At 37.9% G+C, this 20,587-nt stretch overlaps 3 protein-coding genes across 14 annotated transcripts in view; 1 reads left to right on the top strand and 2 right to left on the bottom strand.

The window, feature by feature from the left end:
• The window catches only part of frmd4a (FERM domain containing 4A), a 133,760-nt gene extending 126,240 nt beyond the window's left edge, over nt 1–7,520 (top strand). For 6 of the 8 annotated variants that reach the window (XM_088416701.1, XM_088416702.1, XM_088416699.1 and 3 more), the window contains exons 22-23: nt 441–537; nt 2,894–7,520. In XM_088416701.1, the coding sequence (XP_088272827.1) occupies nt 441–537; nt 2,894–2,996 (200 nt within the window). In that variant the 3' untranslated portion in view covers nt 2,997–7,520. Of the gene's footprint in view, nt 1–440; nt 538–747; nt 820–2,893 lie in introns of all 8 variants that reach the window. The other 2 variants (XM_088416705.1, XM_088416700.1) reach the window with 1 other exon arrangement.
• Nucleotides 7,521–10,613: 3,093 nt separating this feature from the next.
• LOC148422291 (snaclec 6-like) lies at nt 10,614–12,684 on the bottom strand. Its single transcript, XM_088416607.1, has 6 exons — nt 12,622–12,684; nt 12,476–12,503; nt 12,286–12,371; nt 12,011–12,142; nt 10,765–10,876; nt 10,614–10,693 (listed from the first exon to the last, which is right to left on the bottom strand). The coding sequence occupies exons 1-6, from the start codon at nt 12,682–12,684 to the stop codon at nt 10,614–10,616; spliced, it is 501 nt and encodes a 166-aa protein (XP_088272733.1).
• A 2,998-nt stretch (nt 12,685–15,682) lies between these two features.
• tmem253 (transmembrane protein 253) lies at nt 15,683–20,506 on the bottom strand. 5 transcript variants are annotated; one of them, XM_088418321.1, is made up of 9 exons: nt 20,201–20,271; nt 19,930–20,006; nt 19,713–19,867; nt 18,014–18,163; nt 16,527–16,637; nt 16,399–16,455; nt 16,172–16,282; nt 15,910–16,062; nt 15,683–15,831 (listed from the first exon to the last, which is right to left on the bottom strand). In XM_088418321.1, exons 4-9 carry the CDS (start codon nt 18,161–18,163, stop codon nt 15,784–15,786), a joined length of 630 nt encoding a protein of 209 aa, XP_088274447.1. In that variant the 5' UTR covers nt 19,713–19,867; nt 19,930–20,006; nt 20,201–20,271; the 3' UTR covers nt 15,683–15,783. The 5 variants fall into 5 exon arrangements, with proteins under 5 accessions (XP_088274447.1, XP_088274446.1, XP_088274449.1 ...); XM_088418320.1 differs by lacking the exons at nt 19,713–19,867; nt 19,930–20,006 and adding an exon at nt 20,354–20,506 and having other exon boundaries at nt 20,201–20,278; XM_088418323.1 differs by lacking the exon at nt 20,201–20,271 and having other exon boundaries at nt 19,713–19,967.
• Nucleotides 20,507–20,587: the final 81 nt, after the last annotated feature.

The raw sequence follows: 20,587 nt of genomic DNA, 5'->3' as shown, positions 1-20,587 counted from the left end.
TTTATAATAGTTTCTCACCTAGCAAATTTTGAATCAAAATTTCAAAATATTATAATAGCTGTAGTCCCCGGGGAGAAATGATCACTTTCAGATGTGTGATTTTTATGACAAACCATAGTTAACATGAGCTGTGTTCATTTTGTTGAACTATTCAGTAAGAGAAAAGAACTCTGCTGCAGCTAGAAAAAAAGAGCCTGACTGTTATGTTCACATTTGCACACTAGATACTTAAATCACAGTCTGCTCAATATAAAGAAAACATTTTGAAAACTGGTATGTATGTATATTGTTTTACAATACACATTTTGCAAAAATCTCTTTTTTGTTCTCGGGAATCTCCTGGGAATTGTGCTTCATCCCATCCTATTGAGCTAAACATATTTGATTTCATGTGACAGTGCTATCAGCATTTTTAATCAAGTGTCGTTTTCAACATGTAGTTGCGTCGCCACACAGCCAGAGGAGTATGACGCCCTCCAGCGAGCAGGCGGCCACGCCCCCCTGCAGTCCACAGCACATCCTCAACTGGCAGAGCGGGTAAGCCCCCCGCCCCAGGGGCTTGATCGGCATGTTTCGTGCTACCACGCCTTCATCTTGCCTCTTTGCTCATTGCCTTCACCGCTTGCCCGCGCTGCAACCTAACTTTCCTCTTCGACATGGCTATCTGTTTTCACACTAACACACCTTGCCTTGTGTGTGTCTGTGTGTGTTTGCGTGTCTGTGTGTGTGTGCGCTCTCCTGCTTTAGAGGCACAGCAGACAGCTCTCCCACTGAGGACGTCTGTCAGTCTCCTCTTCGGCCCGGCTCTGGTGTCTAGAGGTACTGTCCCTAGTCGTGGAGAGACCACAACCAGCAACTTTGCATTCTTTGTGGTGGTGGCACTACTCGCTTTCTGGCCACAACCTGTTACTTACTTTTCTAATCTGCTCTTAACTCCCCTGCGCTTTATTATGCCTCACTAACAACGATAACTTTATGCCCTCTGTAAAAGGGAATGTGGACATTTTCATGTCATCTACTTCCACCTTTGGTTCGATGGCTTTTTTTCCCCCTTCATTCATATTCTCATTCCAAAGTAAGACCTACCAAACATGAATACTTAGGAGAAAATGGACAAAAAGTCACGCCACAAGATGTTTTGGGAAGAGGGGGCTGCTGTGGCTACCACCAAAAACATAACCTCTCCTAGGGTATACTTGTTTGGACCTACATTGTAGAATGTACGGCAGCCGGCCCCTTAACTGTTACATGCTGGGATACTTAGTGATCGAAGGCAACAAAATGGCGTGTAAACACACTAGTTTGGGGAGAGAAACAGGAAAGAACAAACAGGAAATGAACCGTGAGATTCCTGGGATTACGTGTTTCGTTAGCTTCTTGCCATAATTGCGTTATTTTCCTTTGATAATAATTCAGTGTTACAACACCAGTGTGTAACACTTTCCAAGTGCTTACAGTAATTTCTAATGATTGGACTAGTGCTAAGTTCGTCTACTAGAGAAGTGATTAAATAAAAACCAAATAAATGATCACGGACCAGGGAAAATAAGTTTAACAGCCGGCTTATTTTAGTTGAAAAGAAAACACACAATTAACATACAGCAACATACACACAGATAAACATAGAATTCAACATGAGAGTGAGAAAATACAAGACTATTTCCCTCTTCTGTTGATTTTGGTTATCTACCTTGTCTATTTTAACTTATTTAGTTTAAATTGACTTCTTTCTCAACCCGGGTTGTTATATTATTAATTCGAATTTTATGTCTTTAATCTGTTTTGAGTACACTCTAATTTCAACCATTTAGTATTATTGTTGTTTTACAAAAGAATAATACTTCACAGCATTACAATGGGAATACAAGTGACAACGTTCAAGTCCAACAATTCGCGAATGCGTAACGTCAAATGTTCGTTGTCTGAGGTTCCAAGATTAAATCCCGATTTATAGTTCTTCTGGACGTCCTGAATGTTCGATCCTTATAACTGTAATCCACAGTGGTGAAGGGAAAAATGGATCAATCCTACCAGGTTCGTGGCAATGTTCAGTTGTGTCCAAGTTCTGTTGCTCCCGCACGAGGCACGATCCGCGGAGCTCAAGGGTAGCTCGCCATCTTGAATCGCACAACTTGGAAGTCCACCGTCAAGACTATATCGTTCAGTGGGTTTGAACCGATTTAAAGACGTGGAAGACAAGTTGTGAACCGGACAAAAATCCTTTGTCGTGGCAAAAAGAATTAACAAAAGAGTTCCATTGACTTTTTTCTCAAAAACTTCTCGCTGTGATATAAATACAACCGCGACTTCTCCAACAGCCAGAACGGGAAAAAAAAAAAAGTCAAGTGCGCAATCATGGTCACGTGCCCATCCTGCTACGCGACGTTCAAAATAAAAATTAAGGGTCATTTAATCATTTAAATTGACCATAAAAATAATAATACCAAATTATATTTGGAATGTTTTAATCTTTTAACACGCTTTTCAGTCATGCTAATCTATTTTGTGTTTACCAGGAAGTAATTTATGACAATTTTATTAATAGACTTTTACTTTGGAAGGTCCATCTTAACCAGGGTTACAAGTGTACTTGTCAAAAATTGTGGTTTTGCTTGTATTTTGTCAATGTTCAAATTAAACTTAGCGACATTGATTAGGTTCACTCGGGCCCGACCGATACGACTTTTTTGAGGACGTTTATCTTGTTTTGTCCGTTGTGGCCTGAAACGTGATTGCTATGGCCCCCGAGATCTTCTCTCTCTTTTTTTTTTAATATTCAAATACTAAGTGCAGATTTGGATGAACTGAGCTCTTATGGGTTCACAAAGCTATGTTGGAGTGGATGCAAGTTGTAATTGTTTCTTCTCTGAACCCTGTTTCCCTTTTTTTCCAGTTCATTCAGTGACAGCTGCTTCCTGGGCGGCCCTTCCTGCTCCGAGCTGGCGGACGTGCAGTGGTACAGACGCGACAAGACCAAACCTGGCACCCTGGTCTGAGACCTTACCGAAAAGGTCTCCCCCCTCACTTTTCACCACATCCCTGTGTACAACAGCCGTACGTAGCCCTCCCACCACCCCACCCCACCCCACCCCCCATTCAGGACGTGAGCTACGGTGGTATGTGAAAGAAAGAGAGAGAAAGAGCGACCACAGCCGTGTGTGTTTCTGAATTGTTTCCCCCCATCCAGAGGATTCCTGCTGGTTTTGAGCCACCAATCCTAAAAACCGATACCCGTGTGTTGGGTTTCACTATTCCCCATCATCTTTCATTTTTCCCCATTCATATTTATTATCATGGAGAAGACGACTTTTCTTAAGAGGAAGAAAAAAAAAATCCGGCCAAAATTTATAACAAAAAAAAAATCCTCCACCCGGGTTTAGCCCACACACTGGATCAACTGGTCGCAGGTCACCGAACACGATCCGGACTACAGCAATAACAAACATTGTTGGATTTGTTTTTGGAAGCCGGACTACCGACTGTGTCGTGTACCCAGGATTTGGAAATTTGGGGCTTTTGGCTTCCATTCAGAGCTCAACTCGTGCAACCTCACTTTTGTTTCCTGTCCGTCATTCCATGTAGGGTTGCAGTATCGCAGGAATTCTCAAAGTAGCAAATTTTCCATGGAATTTAACAAATGTACAAAATTGAACTTTGGCTCTTAATGGGTATTTAAAATATTTGTAGCACAATTTTGTCTAAAACATGTTTTTTTTTGCATTGTGGTACAGTCTAAAATATCTTGAGTTACGAATCTGCCGTCACTCGAATGAAGTGAGCTAAAGCAATACTGTAAACTGTAATTCCCTTGCATATGTGCAAGGAGAGCCTCTTACAGTATTTTGCATGGCTATCTGCTTCCTTCAAAAGAAAAACTCCATTTACCCGTGAATATGACTAACTTTTGCATTAGGATTGCCTCCAAGTCCAAGTTAATTCCCATGGAAAATATTTTGAAAACGTTCCAGAAATTGACCATGAATGATCACCCCTCTGTAACTCTATTCATTCATTTTTAGTCCTGCCTGGGTTTTCTTCAATTTTGGTTCTATTTAGAGCAAGGCAGCGCCCCTCATTAAGTGTGAGCAAAAGTATTGGGACACACGACTGTTTTAAATTTAGGAAGCAGTACTTGTAGTAGTTGTTGATCCTCCAGCACAAACACTGGATAAATAAAATTTCCTTCAGCTAATAAAAAGCACAATTTAATTCTCAAGAGATTGTCACTATATCTCTTGAAATACAAATATCATCACATTTGTTTTAGTATTTCCAAACACATACTGTATATATTTTCTTATATGATAAAAAAAACAGAACATTTACCATAACAAAGTTACTGCTATGTCATGTTGCCAATTTTAATCTTGCAATACAGTACTATATTTATAAATTTTGATTCTTCTGAGATTATTTTTATTCAGCAAAATATTGTTCTACAAGTGGGTTACCTTTGTGGCAATCCAGTGGGAAATGACGGCAAAATCATCTACGTGAACCGCCATGTACTAACGCACTACTACAATTACAAAAAAAAAAAACGGGCCTTAACCCAATCAGAGGTGTGTCTCAGCACTTGTGTCCATATAGTACCTGTACACACACACACACTCAGTGAGGGCCAGAGCGCTTATATTCATGTGTGCTACTATTTGACAGTTCTTCCTGGTTGCCAGCCTAAAGTGGGCATTGGAGACCTTGAAGAATTGCCGCCAGGCAGATTAGCCAAATTTCACGAAGCACAAAATGTCATCTCCACTCAAAGACATGTCATCAGGACTAAAGTGAAGCCATAAAGCGGGGTACACACATATTTAACTTCTGAACACATTTTGAGCATGCGAGAAGGTGCCCACATGACAAGAACAAAAATCCTATTAACTGTGATTTACTTTAGTTGATCAACACGTGTGCTTACTCACGTAACCATATTTATCACAGAACCAATGCGGACCTGTCAGAAATGGGCTAAGAAGAACTAAATGCAAGTTTATTTGGTAACTGCAGCGCTTTAAATTTAAATTAGGACTTTCGCTATCAAATCTTTGTAACCCATTTGTGGTACTTTGGTTCTTTTTAGCTCCTCCGATGATGCAGAAGAGCACCATACAAAGACCATAGTCCACATAATGTTTAAAATCGATTATCCAATCGATTATTCCATCAAATATTTGAGTGATGCCCCTACCCTCAGCCTAAAACATGTAAATTATTAGACACCAACAAATCTGCCTCTGGCAATTGTGACGAGCATTAGCTCGCCAGTAATTAAGTGAAAGCCAACTACAATTTAGTTCGAATGTTATGTACATCAAGCATGCAATACTACTTAGTCATTTATAGACAATGCTTTAACAATATTCCGTGAGTAAACCTAAAGGTGGAGCTACCTGTTAGCTACAAAGAGGTCATTAACTTCCTCTTAGTCTTTTTCCTCTACTGCTGCTGCTTCTTGAAAAACTGACTGGGCACAGTCACCTAAAACCAAGCCACTTGCTGTTGTTTGTCATTCTTGGATAATACAGCCCTAGTGCTTTTTGGTAACTTAAAAACTGTCTTTTCTGGCTTTTGGGGAGCTCCATGTGCTAATATTGTCTTTAATGCAAGCCCGCTAACTACTAAATACATGTGTTTTTAAACACACATATAGAATCAGCCGTTCGGCCACTAAGTGGTGGAGCAAGACAACAAATGGAACTGGTCTATGCAGACGGGTGTTACCCGTTCATGGGCGGCAACAGTCTTAAGTACAGTACTGCTGTTGGTAATCCCGGTCCACTTTGTAATAATTAAAAAGTATATATATATTTTTTAATTGTAAATTATCCCAAAGTCGTGATATTCTGCTTGTTTGTTTTCTTTGTTTATTTTTTTGAGGGGGGCTGTATTTATGACCGCCATTGCGACGCTCCATGCATTTGCAAGACAAGTCCATGTAAGGTAAATGGTGGCGCAAACATGGCTTTGGAGCAGCTTCAAGGTGGATATTTTTAATCGACCTATTTTTTAGTCAACATACCTGACTTTGTTGACTCTTCCCCTCAACCCTAATGAGAAATTGTGTACTTGACAGAGTTGCTCATGTATATATTGAACAGGTTTAACATTTTGGATCATTAGGCCCAATCATTTGTTGAGCTGACGGAGGGAGGAAAAATGTTCATGCAACTCACACCACAGGATTATCACACAGGATCATATTTTAGAGATCAGATTTCCAAGATCCATGTACCAACCTAAGAATTTGGTTACATTTGTTTTTTTTGTTGGCAAGACTTTTTTTTCTCATCGGATCAGGGAGAAATGCTCAGATTTGGCCCGATTGGCAGTACGTGTGAATAAGTCAAGGGGATATACAAATCGCACCCAATTATTGCAGTTCTGCGTCACACGCACACCTCACCCAACAGTTTAACTGGTCAGGATAATCATTGTCATCCAGGTCTTGTGCCTTTGCAGCTTCTGGTTACAAAGAGGAAAAATATTTAAATGACAGACAGTAATCGCTATGTTTTTACCATGCATATCACACTGCACACCCCCAAATAATCGTTCAGAATAATTATTGAAAGACAGCAGAAAATCAGCCTTTTTGACTGATTGGAAAAGCTTCTAAATAGTTGTCGAAGTCTGTTTTTACACACCACAGGATAAATATACGTCTTACACTTCTGACTTTGATTGCAAAGGAGACAAAATCTAGTCATCTTATAAATATGTGTATACCCCACCTTTAGTGAAGAATTTTTTTGGTTTGCCCCAACAAAGCAACCGGAGGGTTAGAAAAGCACAGCATGCAAGAACGCCAGCATGGTGTGACATGACTGCACAAAAGCTGATCAACCACTTGACGTCTCCATCCTTGCTCATTTTCGAAATAGCCACGCATTATCGTTAGCGTCCCAAATTTACAATCTGTGGAAACGTCCCAATCCCTAGCATCCCTCGCGCATGCCACTGAAGACAACCCCAAGCAAAACGACGCCCCCTATGACCCCTGTGGAAACGTCGGAGCCCGGTGCGGTCCAGTGCAGCCTTTTCCTCTCGCTAATCTTGTGTCAATCCATGCAATGAGAATTTCAATGTACTTGTTTTTTAATGCTCTTGAAGAGGTTTGATGTTGTTTTATTAGGATTTTTTAAACTCACACTTTTCAACAATGCTCTCCTCACTCTTTGTTGTTTTCTGTCCCGGTGCTACACGAGTCATCATGATCCCATTGCCCCATAGACAGTCCAGTTTAAGTTGATTTTAACACCGCAAACAAATAGAGCATGTAACTGTTAACATGAATACGTTTAATGTGCTGTAGAAAAACAAGTGTGGAATTGATTATGTAGAAAAGAAAAATAAGGATGATAACTGAATTCCACGTTTAATTTATTCTTTTCTAATAAAAATTTGTATAGTAACTTTACATTTTTCAAAAAGCGTGGAGTTGGAAAAGTTGGTGAGGACTTTTTTCAAAGACGCATTCGCTGGTTCAGGAGATGAACACAAATAAATTATTGATGAATGTTTGCGGGCCTCCTGTCTTTTTTTTTTTTTTTTTTAATCAGCTTGAGATTTGAATTTAATCGGTTTCTGCGCCCACGCTCGTCTTTCAAATCATCTCTCTCCGTGGCCATTTAAACATTTTGGGCCTCATCCAAATAATAAGAAAGGTCGCTTTTCAAATGAAAAAATAAAGATTCATCAAATGAAATAGAATGTAAAGAATTGAACAGTTTGTGTATCATGATTTACTGCAATATAACTCAGTAAATCTAAACTATAATTCATTGTGATCAAATCCAGGCAACAGGTGAGCAGTGATATTTGCGATGCGAGGACAAGATGGCAGCTCCATGAGTTTGATGAAAACTGATGGGAGTAATCTTCCTTCTTTGTTTTCAACAGAAAACATGATAGCATGTTTTCAGTAGTTGACAAGGGCTTCCGATGGTAGGTAGCGATTATTTTACATAAGTATGCACATTATGTGATGCCCCATGACGTTTTTGGGATGATGTACTCGCGCTCTCTCTCCTTTGCACGCCCTTGGGAGTGGCTCTCAATTTAGCAAGTGTGCATTCCTCATTCCACGGCTGCCATGTTTGTCTTCCTGTTCTCCTTTTTCTCCACCAACAGCCGGAAAGTACTATACACAAACAGCGTGAGAATGTGGTCTTTTTTTTAAAAACACCTATATATGTGTGTGTGTTTAATGGGGGTACAAGCCAATGCTTTTTTTGTGCCGGTCCCAAGGCCCGAGCGATAAACACAGAGGTTGGCGTCAGATGCATCCACGTAAATCTTTGGCCAAATCAAATATGCGAAACAGGATACATACATGTCCTTGCAGCATTGGAAATGGAGACACTTGCGGCACTTTTCTTTTCCCACGAAAACAATACACTCGAAATAAATGTGGTGATTAAAACCAAAATAAATGCAAACGCGCAATAACCAGACTTGCTAATTTACAAAATTATTAAATACTTATATGAATTGTCATTATTCAATTAATTAGTTAATTATGAGGTGATTAGTGATAGCATACGTTTGAAATTTCACTCATCTGATATACTCGGAAAATATTTAGAAGAAATTTGAAAGTTGATGAACAAAAAAAAAATTGATACCGTACAGTAGTGAATTGTAAAAACCATATTAGTAGTGCCTTTGAAAAAAACATTTTCTAAAAAATATATTTCAGATAAATATCTAATATAGTACCAAATATTAAAATGAAGACTGAAGTGCATTGAACTTTTATTTAATTTATTGCAAGGCCGCCTTCTATTGGTCATATTGCATATTACAACATATGCAAAAGAGAGGTAGAGGCCATTGATAGGCAAGATTTTATTCAAATCATGAATCGAGTGGATACACAGTCAAGGACGACAGTGTTTTGTTTCTAATTAGTCATGTTCAATGGAAGGTTTTTCATGTAGGAAGTGGAGGTGATCTGGAAAGTAACTTTCCGATGGAGGGGAGATTAATGAGCTATATTAGGAAATTAATTTTGAAGTCACTATAAAATCTCCTTTGTTGATCATTTCATACAGAAAAAAAACGTGTCGGTTCACTTTATAGTCTTTCCGTTTCAAGGCTAGTTTTAAACTCTACCTCTTGGAAAACAACATAGCTCACAAGATTAAATGAACTATTTCAGGGTTTACGAACTTGTTTTCCTCTTCCACATGTCCCATGAGCAAGTTTGCTAGAAGTATGTGCCACCAAACACTAATTACATCTCAGAATATAGGCGTTTCTCGTCCCTTTACTGGGACCGTAAAGGCCCTTGTCTGAACATGCAACTCTCGTCACCATTGTGCATTCACGTCACATGCCCCTATAGAAGATGTCTCTTGTGAATGTTATGCATTTGAAGTTTTGAACCTGTTGTACCACCACAGGTTTCCTCCGGGCTGCTGTATGGATTTAGGCAGCCCGATGCCCCCCCCCTCCCTGTGATTTCCAGCGGTAGGACCTGTTTGGCCAAGAGGCGTGGTGCTAACAATTGACTTCCATTGAGTCATTTTTTCCACTTTGCTGTGCATTGATTGGCTCTGTTTCAAGTGTCAGTTTCAGTCCGCACAAGGCTAGTTAATACAGAACTTGCCTGGTCCATCCATCCATCTAGTCATCCTCCAAGTCTAAAACCGCAAAACCTATCATTCGTTTGGGATGCAAGATGAGTCGCTGAGTTTAGTCTTCGATCCCGAACTTCTACAAAAACTGAGAAATGGCTTTTGAGGGAAAATATCCACAGCTATGCCAAATGTTTAGAAACATTTTGAATTTAGAGGTCAAAAAATTCAAGCAATTAACTCAGGAAAATTATAGCTGTGAGCCACTCTAGATCATGTAAGCACCATCCACACCAAATATCTGACTAAGGAAATAACAAGATGTGTTATGTTGACAAAATGTTCTGATTTGAGGGATGTAAATTACAACAAAATATCTGTTTCGATGAACAATGTTTTATTCAGCAAATACATTTGCCACTGTTTCCTCATAATATTGATGACGTGTGTATTAGTGTAAGATTGTTTTTGTTTGTTATGTAAAAGCACTGAAGTAGCGAGTGTTTCCAAACTTTTGCCTGGTACAGTACTTGTTATAATATTGATTGCACGTGGTCTGTTTGCGCGAGATGCCTAAACTTGTCTGAGTTCCAAGATTTTGCCAAATTTCTCCGTCATAGACAACTTGGCTAACCAAAGCTCACCCCTGTTCTTTTGCAAATTCCTTGTTTGTGTTTGGACATATTATTTATAATTATTGATCATCTGTGCTTATGACCGTTCATTATTGTTACATCTTCAGTGCAACGAGACTTCTGTATTAAAAGGGAAGCAATGCACTTACCAGGTTTGGGATGGAGCATGTTCAAAGAACGACACACACATTTGATGCAAATAGATTCCTTCATTTAAAGGCACTATTTAAGATTCCAAACGTGTTGTCAATAACGTTTTGCAACGCGGGCAAAGAAAAGAAGAGTTGATAGCAAATCCCGAAATACAAAGACACCACCGAAGTTTGGATATTGTCTCATGGAGTCGTCATGATTTTGGAACTCCATTGTGACAGAAGACAGGATGGGATGATGAGGGGAATTAACGTCTCATCTGGACCACTTCTCTGATGCAAACGTATGCCTCCGTGTCTGTGCAGGCCGCAGTGTCCCACATACCATCTTTAACCAATTAAAATAGAGGTATTGCAGCATCGTTATCATAGCAAACTTCAATCACAGATTTGCCTTACCATCCTCCACAATCACTACACAGTTACCAGTTGCGCTGTTAGGCTGTGAATCTGTTGTGTCAAAGGCATTGAAATCATTTGTTGTGCCATCAGTCCATATGTAGGTATCAGCCTGTAAGACATGGCATATTTCAAAGAGTCAAACATGAAGACAACGGCTTAGATTTGCATGTGCTGTTTGTTGGTCACAATGTAATCAGATCTCTTGTTAGTAGATCTCATTTTAGTCTAATCTCTTTCTGAGAAAAACCTTCAACCGTTCTTTTTTCTCCATACATTATGTGACTATGGCTGATCAAAAAACTGAGAGCAAAAAAAGGACCAGGAGTCATATATTTTCTTTAATAGAGGCAGTTGTAATTATTTGTCTTCTGCTAGATTTAAGACTAGGCCCAAGTGTTGGCTGCAATCTTTCATTTCCACCACTAGGATGAATGGTGCTGTTTTCTTTTTTCAATTGTCAAATCATTTGAAAATAGCATTAAAGTAAACCATCATCCATCTTCTCCATCGCAGACTTGCACAAATGCGGGTGTTGTCAAGTTTAGTTTGGCAATGAACTTTACTATAGCTAGCTACATTAGCACTTTTCTTGCTATCATTTTGTATGGGTGCAGTCACAGCTGGGTGCTTTCCATTTATGCTGCAAGCTAAACATGAGCTGCTTCTGTGATAAGTTTCTTCTTACAAAGAAGGCATATCACTCTAGTCTACCTTCATCATAGGTGCTGACTGGGTATTTTTTAAGGTTAAATTAACTATTTCTCAACAACTCTCTCTCCAGAAAAGAATACACAGAAAGAAACAAAGTTGAAATCAAATTGAGATTAAAGCAATTGAAAAAAAAATATCACTTTCACCATGCCTAATTCATTCATTGCAATTGATCTATTAATATATATATATATATATATATATATATATATATATATATATATATATATATATATATATATATATATATATATATATATATATATATATATATATATATATATATATATATATATATATATATATACATATATATATATATATATATAGTTAAAGTGAATGAAAGTTATTTTTTAGCACTTCATGAAATTAAAATTAAACTTCAAAATTAAAGCTTCAATATGAAAGTGCCATAACTCACCCCCCCCCCCCCAAACAACAACAACAACAAAAACAATATCAAGTAGCTGTTAAACCACTGCAGTACTAATCAAGGATTCAATCTGAATATTTGAACGGGTGAACAATTTACCGTAACCGCATCACTGAGTCCAAGCCAGGCAACGTCGTCATTGCCACCCGCTTGAATAAGTTCGTGAACAAATACATTTTCCACGTCGCTGTGGATAGAGGCCAGATTCCCACCGAGAATGTTGCAGACAGACTAAAGGAGAAACAGAGTAAGTTGATTTGACAGATCAGACTTGCCAAGATATTTAGCGTCTTGATCAAAGCCCAAGTCGCCCAATTAAATCGGGCTAGCGGTCAAGTGTTTGGGAACTACATCAGAACTATTGTCTTCCATACCTCTGCATCTGAAGAGGTTCGCTCCTCATCTTGGTAGATGAAACAGTTATCGTTCAACTGAGTCCAACCTTTAGGACAATTATTGACTGCAATATAATTATTTAAGGGGAAAAAAAGGAGAAATAATAATAGCAACAAAATTGACATTTTTTTACTTGAAAAAGTATGGAGTCATATGGTAGTTACCCACTTTTCCGATGAGGCATACACAAAGATGACTGTAAAGAAGAGGAGCACACTGTTCAAACCTGATTCCAGAGCAATGAAGACGCCAATGCATCAAAGGTTCATATAAAGTGCTGTGTATCTTAGTCAGTGTGTGAGATTTTGACTTACGGCTCCAGTAAACAGTCCACTGAGCCCACAAAGGAGGAACAACAAGCGAAGACCAAATGCCATCTGTGCAATGTTAAAAAAGAAAAAAAATATATAAATATATATCCATCCAACAATAAATATCAGCGTTATATTTACATCTCGTCGTGTTAAACCCAAATTAATTTTGAAAAAAGTCACATAGAAATGAGTTTCAAAAGTAGGATCAAAAACCTGTGTGAAATTACCTTTGCAGTTAAGATGCTTGAGGGTGACAAAGATGACAAGCAGCTTTATATATGTTCAACTTGACAGACTTGGAATGTAGAATGTGTAGATTGTCAGAGACACATGACGAGAACCGGCAAAAAGAAAACCTCCTACGTCAATAACGTCATCAAAACATATTGCAGAAAAACACGTACGTGTGTACGGCTATACTTGTGAGGACACACAACGGCGTAATGCATTTCCTAACGCCTCACCCTAACCATAACCATCAAAAATGATTGTCTTACCCTAACCCTTATCCTAACCATAACCAAATTCATACCCATACTACAAAATCAAGTTCTGACCCTCAAAAAGAGGTCTGAACGGACCAAAAAGTCCTCACTTCTCAAAATGTCTCCATGAGATCGGTAGAAAACTCAAATCGGTTCTCACAAGTATAGCCGTAAAGGAACGCACTTTGGGATACAGGTTTTGGAGTAAAGGCATTTTTTTTTCTTTTAGTACTGAGTTAAAGTTAAAGAGTTAATGTTGAGGATGAATTTGAATTTCATAAACCTTTAAAAAATGGAGTCAGTTATCGCAGTTCTTTCGACTTTTTGTGGCAGATGAAGTCTGCAAACTTTGCAACCAAACTTAGGGGAGAGTCACAGGCACAAAGAGGGCCATGGACAAAGTGTTTTACTTTCAAAAGTTGCAAGATCTCTTTTTATTTTACTTCTGAGTAATAAATAAGTGAATAAGTAATGAGTAAATGGCTCATCAAATTGTTGAATGGCTAGGGTATTTGCTTTTCAGCGTTGCAATCTTCAATGCCTCCTTGGAGTCAATATATCAAAAAAGCTATCACAATCTTCAAAACTAAATATTATGATTTACTCAACTAAAATTCTCTTACAGTTTTCGTAAAAAATAGTGGTTGCAAGATGGGATCAATCCTGATTAATTAAATTATGCGATTAGTTACATGTATTTGAAATATTGTATTCATTTGACTGCACATTTTTTCAAGTAATGCAAAAGCAGTCATTGGACTATATGCCGATCGCATTGGCTTGGTCATGATCGGCCGATATTTGCCATTTTATGCAGAATCTGTAATCGGCTGTAATGTTAAGTCGCTGAGCAATCTATGATGTGCTTAATAGTTTTAGCAAATTATATCTTATATGAAAGATTTGAGGGGTCCCATACACCTTTTATTTGCAATGGTGTGATTGTTCATTTTTATTGGGTTATATAAGTATCAGTTCCTTATTTGCAGTATTTAATTGGTACGGTGAAGTCATTAATTAACAATATAGTTATTTAATCACAGTGAATTGTTGCATCCATTATACCTGTTGGTTTTGTTTTACCAGACTGAAGTTTCACTTTATACTTGGCCAGAACTCTTTTTTTATCCTTGCATCTCTGTCAATTTCTGGAATAGCAAAGAGATTAAAGCCTAGCAAACAACGCTTTATTTATATTTACTACAGTATATTGCAGACATATATTTGTTGATACTCTGTAAAAATCTGATTGCATAATGGCTGTCATCATTACAATAATAAATGGAAAAAAAATTCTAAGCCATGTAAAGACTATGTAATGCACACAATAGGTTCAGCAGTAAATGAGTGCACTTTATTGTTTTGTGTGATGGGACTTTTTTCTGCGCTACAATCAAAAGAAACCATACAAACAAGAAACAACTCACAACAAGAAAAAAAACTCACCTTTTTTTGAGTATAGGGCGTTTGCAAGGTGATCTGTGATTGGTTATTGCATGAGCCCTGAGCAACTGCAATGTCATTTTCAGTCCACATTCAGTGTCAAAATAGCTGCCTCCTGAGATGGGTGGCTTCTGCTGCTTCATTCATATCCACAGATGTAATATTAATCAAAATGACAAGGCTTCTGCCAGAGAGGGTATGGTTGTAAATGACATTTTTGGGTTGATTTGCACTTGATGTGACATATGTAGCTTTGGCCCCTTTAACTGGACAATAGCAACATTTGTGTCATACGGGTTACTATACTACTCAAAGGTTTTGAGAATGCATTGAAACTTTGTTCTCACCATATTTGATTGAAACACAATGGAATACCATTCAAAACATAATTACTTCCTTACTGTCGCGTAATTACAAAAGTATGTATTCGTACTGGTTTGTCGAGATGTTCTTAAAATTAGCATTGTGGTCTCATAGTCACCGTGCAAATCTTGTTGTCATTATTGTAAAAGCGCAACAAATAACACAAGCAACAAAAGGCAGGAAATAGAGCACGGTTCAAATTATTCAGCGACCAGTCGTCTAATTCAAGATGATTATGCTTCAAATAAAGAGTCATATTAACATAAAATAATTGTAATATTAACATTAAAAGTAAAAATAATACTTTTAAACTTTATAATTGAATTTGTTTTGGACAAAAATTACTTTGAGATCATTTTGGGGATCATTTTAACCTTCATGTGTGCATGATTAAATGTACATGTGTATCTCTTTCTCTCTCTCTCTCTCTCCTCTCTCTCTCTCTCTCTCTCTCTCTCTCTCTCTCTCTCTCTCTCTCTATGTATATATATATATATATATATATATATATATATATATATATATATATATATATATATATATATATATATATATATATATATATATATATAAACAATCATACCTACGTTTACAATTACATTTCAAGTAAAAAAAAAAAAAAAAAGTTGCTTGCAGTAGTATATTTAGAAGTACCATTTTTCAATCTTTGTGTTTGACTGTATTTATACTGTCGCCCTGTGGCCTGGACAGGCAAACCTAAAGGAGCAGCACAATAAACTCAATTGAAACATCAAAATGTAATGCACAAATGGTAGAACTCTTTACATTTTAATACATGATACATTATTGTTTGTACAAGTACAATATTTAAACACAGAATGGAAGCACACAATAGGACAGATAAACAGCATCACACAGAGTCTACATGCTCCAGTAAGGGCCCGTTGTCATCCGGCTCCTGTTATATAAATAAGAGTAGATCAAAGTGTAGATCATGTTTTCCTTGGACCAGAAGTGACATAAGCAAGAAGCTCACCTGCACGACACGGTCGTACCCACGAACATGGACTGTAGAACTACCGTAGCGCCGGAGGCCTCTCCAAGACAATAAGACGATATAGAGGGACAGTAGCAGACACAGCAAAGTGAACGCTATAGCACTGCCCTTAGCCACAAATGTGCCAACAAGCTGTGAAGAGGAATCAGCGTTGACTCATAAGTACAATGCCAACTAAAATACAGCAAATTTGTAGGGTACAATGTCAAACCAAAATATCACAAAAGATACAACTACTTGCCTGTTTCCTTGTATTGAGTGCAAGTGACCGCTGAGATGAGAGGCAGTAGGCTAACAGCAGGGAGAAACCAATCAGCAGGCTGAGGAGGTGACCACTCAGCAGGATTATGATCTGTATAGAGCAAGATTTATTTGATGTAAATTAACTTACGAGCTCGGTCCCAGAACAAATGAAACTCTTGAATTAATGTCGCACTGTGGGTGTAATTATCTTAATTAAATACATGCCTTAAGTTTACTGGCCTTCCTCTGGACTTCTATTGCCATACATCCAGCAGCCATAAACTGCAACAACAGCAACAGAAGTTCTTCGACTACCTATGTTACTCGGTTTGCAAGATGTGAGGCTGACTCACAAAGAGGCTGGACCACACCGGTATCGTCATGGCAACGGAGCAGTCATAGCTCACGCAAGCGTGGCACACGCTGGTCAGCACGCAGACAGCGCCACTCATGAACTGCACCACCTGAATGCAACAGGGCAAGCGTTGCAGATTTGCAACAATCAAATGATGATCCCCTAACAATTCCACATTCCTATTTTATGAGACATTTTTCATCAAAAGTTAAACAAACAAGTAAAATAAAACAAAAGATTAATTTGAACCTCACAAGGAATCAAATGATAAGGTCATTATAAAAGAAAAAAAAGGGGCACACTTAATTTCAGCAATTCCTTTCAGTTCCCTTCAGCTCACAAATATGCAGAGGTTTGGCAAACAGTGAATCATTCTATAAAAAAAAAAAAAAAAAAAATCTGCTGCTTAATGAGACTCCCAGTTGGAGTTCAATGTCAAACTACACATAAAATGTAAAAAATATATTTAAAGCAATGAACAATTTACCTTCAGGATGGCGTGCTAGCTTAATATAGTTTATGGAAAACACCATTGACATGCTAACAATTAGCAGAGGGCAGTATTTCTCATTTGTTTTTGGTTTTTGCAAACCCCACCTCCAAGACCAAGCCATTTGCGCCCCCCCCCCCCCCCCCTCCACTTGCAGTATATTGACTATAAATAAGGTCATTATGTATGAAATTAGATACATATGACAATAATTGTACCCATTTTAAATTAAAAGAAGAAAAAATAAATATATATCAATATTAACAAATGTCAGCTTTACTTTTTTCAGCATTTTACAGGTTACCAGTTAATCTGAAAACAACAGTTTACATTAAAGTTCCTGAATGAATGCAATTCCTTATTTAACGAGAAAACATTTCTACCCACCAAAGCGTTTGATGCTGAAAAATATTAAATCAAATTTAAATACAAGAAAAAATACATGTAAACTCATCTGGAAAAATAGCGCAGGAACACCAATATCTTAAAAATATTATTCCGAAGAAAAAGGTTTAAAACGTGCTGATTTTATGTTCTAAATCACATTAATGAAATCATCATTAATGGCTACATTGACCTTGATCTGCCTTTCTTCTCGTTACTATTAAATATTTGTTCGCGGTGTCTCTTGAGAGGCTTGTTGATGGCAATTTTAGCAAAAAGTTTATAACTATTGCACAGATGTTGACAATGAGAGAGCCGCTGCACTACCTTTTGCAGTACATGTGCAATTACACTTCACACGACCTGTTCCCCGGGGTCACACGCCCTGACATCGACCAGGGGGGCACAGCCTCACAATTTGAGAAGAACTCATATCAGGTGAGCAGATTTTCAAAATTAAAACTCTGAGATAAAAAAGAAATATGCAATAAATAGTCACCAGGAACTAGTTCTATTTCTTTACGTTACAACGCTATGTTTCTGTAGAATACAATATGGAAGAATGCTATTTTTCCTTATTGCTATTGAAGATTAAAATATGATGGACTCACCCCGCTGACCAGCAGTCTGGTGTTGACCACCGAAGAAAACCAGCGATATATCCTGGCCTGGTGCAGGTCCTCCTGCTCGGCGGGCCTCATTTGTGGGCGCTCTTTGAAGTACACCTGGTACAGACCCTCCTGGAACATGTTCTCACTCATCTGTTAAAACATCAAGACCATGAGGATTAACCCTTTCTATCAAACTTCCCAGGGGGCAACAGCTCAGGCCATCAAAACACTGCTACCTGGACTTATTCTGTATTCGAGAAGTTTTCCTATTGTGAAAAAAATACCTTCAAAGACGAGTGTGAAGATCAAATCACTTGGTTCTTCCTTGCTTATTCATGACAACACACAGTCTTGAAACTGGAGACTGCAAAGCAGTTCGAAGTTCAAAGTTCACTTGTCACCAGATTGATAGTAAGGAAGGCTGAAGTCCATCAAAGGAAACGATTCCTTTGGTGTTTACTTTCACTTTATATTTTTTTCTTTTGAAAGGCACAACGTCAGTGGCCTGGAAAAATATGCCTCGAAATTTTCAGTAATCCTACGCTATTTCACTGTTACATTTATCACGCAGCGGTTAACTTGCCTACTATGCATGCTTGCAGCATGAAAACAAAGTGTCATTCCACACCCGCTCGGGAAGTGTTTCTGTGTTCCGCATTTGCTATAGGGAGGCATTGTTATTCTGCCATCACCTACCTACTTATTCCTCGGCAATGCTTTCTTAAACGTCTATGTGGTTTTGCTTTATGTTGGTGTCGACAATGATTAACCTCTTTTTATATGTGAGTGACACCAATGGTAGTACGTTCACACTTTATTTCTCTAAATGATTTTTCATCCTGTGTAATAAGCCTTCGATTACTATTAGACTTCCATTTGGATACAACTTTTTATTTCTGTAGAGAAGTCAATAATAAATGCAAGAAAAATACAGTATAAAGTTAACAAAGAATAAGCGACCAAGAACGGGTACAAAATGTTGTCTTGAAAGATGAAAAAAAAGGGAAAGGAGAACTCTGCCTTTAAGGATGGCCCTGATTATTTGCTCTTTCAAAAAAATACTTCCCGGATAGTAAAAGATAGTAAGAGTTGAGAGTCAGATAGTAAGTAGTAATAAGAGTTAACTCAATGTTGAATTAGGGTTAAAAAGGTTGAATTTTTTGTTTGGTTGAAAACTTCATAGTCAGTCAATGTTAATTCAACATTACAGTATTTCGTCAACATTGACGTTGATGATGTGGTTCAATTGAAAATTTGACATGTCAAATTTTACTTCATGTTGACTATTTGTTAGCCCTGTTTTTTTTCTCCTTCAGCAAAGGGTTGGGGTTTGGGGGGGATTTCTTTTGAGTGGGAGAGGCCAGTCATCATTATTATCATCATTATTAAACAACCTTGTGCTTTTTGTATAATTTCTACATTCGGTCTCAATGTCGATACAATATTTAGTTGGATGTTTGAACATTGATTTACAAATATCTGGGTTTCCATGCCATTAAAAAAAAAAAAAACCATAATAAACAATAAAAAAGAACAATTATTTTCATTACATACAATATAAATCCCACAACAATTTGCTTGTTTGGACTCCAAATAAATTATTACTATTAATGTGACTTTTACAGCACAATTAATTATGACAGACACATGCATTATGTTAACAATTGAAGAGCATTTCTCCAGATGAGTTCCCACTTACAACATATCTGCTTTTTTCCTCCCTGTCCAGTGGCTGGGCCACATCCGAAAACCAGAGTGCCGGTCCATGGTAAACGTGCCCTTGGGACACTGGTTGGCCCGGGGGTCCACCACCTTGTAGGTAATGGTCACCTTTTCCTCACAACTAGATTCAAGCTAGAGCAGGAGAAGTTAGTCTTCCAAGCTCTTCCTTACAAGATAATGTTCTCTGGTTCTACCTTGGTTACGAACTTGGCGAATGGACCTCTGTCATTCTGTCAGGGATCACCCACTCTCGTTTTATTCGTCTGAAAATCTGCCAGATCAAAAATCACTTCAACTGGAAATTATTACAAATTATTGGCTACATCTCCCCGAATACAGTTGTATATTCGATTCCAGTTCTAACATATTAATCAAAAAACTTTTTTTTATACTTTAATCTGTAAGAAAATGTATTTTAGAGTCACTGAAAATCTCCTTTAGCAAAAAAGAAAAAAAAAGGGTTACCTTGACATGCTTATTGCCAGTTGGTTCCAAAGTCATGCTCTCAGAGCTAAAATGTAGAAGACCCGTTGCGACCCAAAACTAAAAACAACAGTATTTTACAGACAAGAGCATTACTCTCAAGGTCACTAACTATTTAAAATGCAAAGAACCTACCTTGCAAAGGGAAAACAGAATCACCATATTGTCCTCTTTCTATTTTCCGTTAACACACCTTTATATTGTGTTTCGATCTCCAGGATTCATGTTGAGAGAGCATAATAATGCTTTTGGTGGTAGCGAAGTGCCTTTTTAGTGGCACTATGTGCTATCGCCTGATTGGAATCTGTCCACATTTAGGGCAAAACAAAGACTTTAAACTGGAGGTGACCCCAGGCACTGAAGCATGCA

Source organism: Hippichthys cyanospilos, chromosome 6, assembly GCF_059441005.1.
Source record: "Hippichthys cyanospilos isolate Australia breed blue-spotted pipefish chromosome 6, RoL_Hcya_1.0, whole genome shotgun sequence".
NCBI lineage: Eukaryota > Metazoa > Chordata > Actinopteri > Syngnathiformes > Syngnathidae > Hippichthys > Hippichthys cyanospilos.
This window is presented reverse-complemented; position numbering and strand designations above follow the sequence as displayed.

Excerpts from the sequence above, each read along its gene's own strand:
- LOC148422291 (XM_088416607.1), bottom strand. The coding sequence starts at position 12,684 with ATGGCATTTGGTCTTCGCTTGTTGTTCCTCCTTTGTGGGCTCAGTGGA. Across the intron at positions 12,372-12,475 it reads GTGTATGCCTCATCGGAAAA|TCAATAATTGTCCTAAAGGT; the intron begins GTGGGTAACTAC and ends ATTATATTGCAG. Across the intron at positions 10,877-12,010 it reads GACTCAGTGATGCGGTTACG|GCTGATACCTACATATGGAC; the intron begins GTAAATTGTTCA and ends CATGTCTTACAG.
- tmem253 (XM_088418320.1), bottom strand. The coding sequence starts at position 20,380 with ATGGTGATTCTGTTTTCCCTTTGCAAG. Across the intron at positions 20,279-20,353 it reads TTCTGTTTTCCCTTTGCAAG|TTTTGGGTCGCAACGGGTCT; the intron begins GTAGGTTCTTTG and ends TGTTGTTTTTAG. Across the intron at positions 16,283-16,398 it reads GGAAGGCCAGTAAACTTAAG|ATCATAATCCTGCTGAGTGG; the intron begins GCATGTATTTAA and ends TGCTCTATACAG.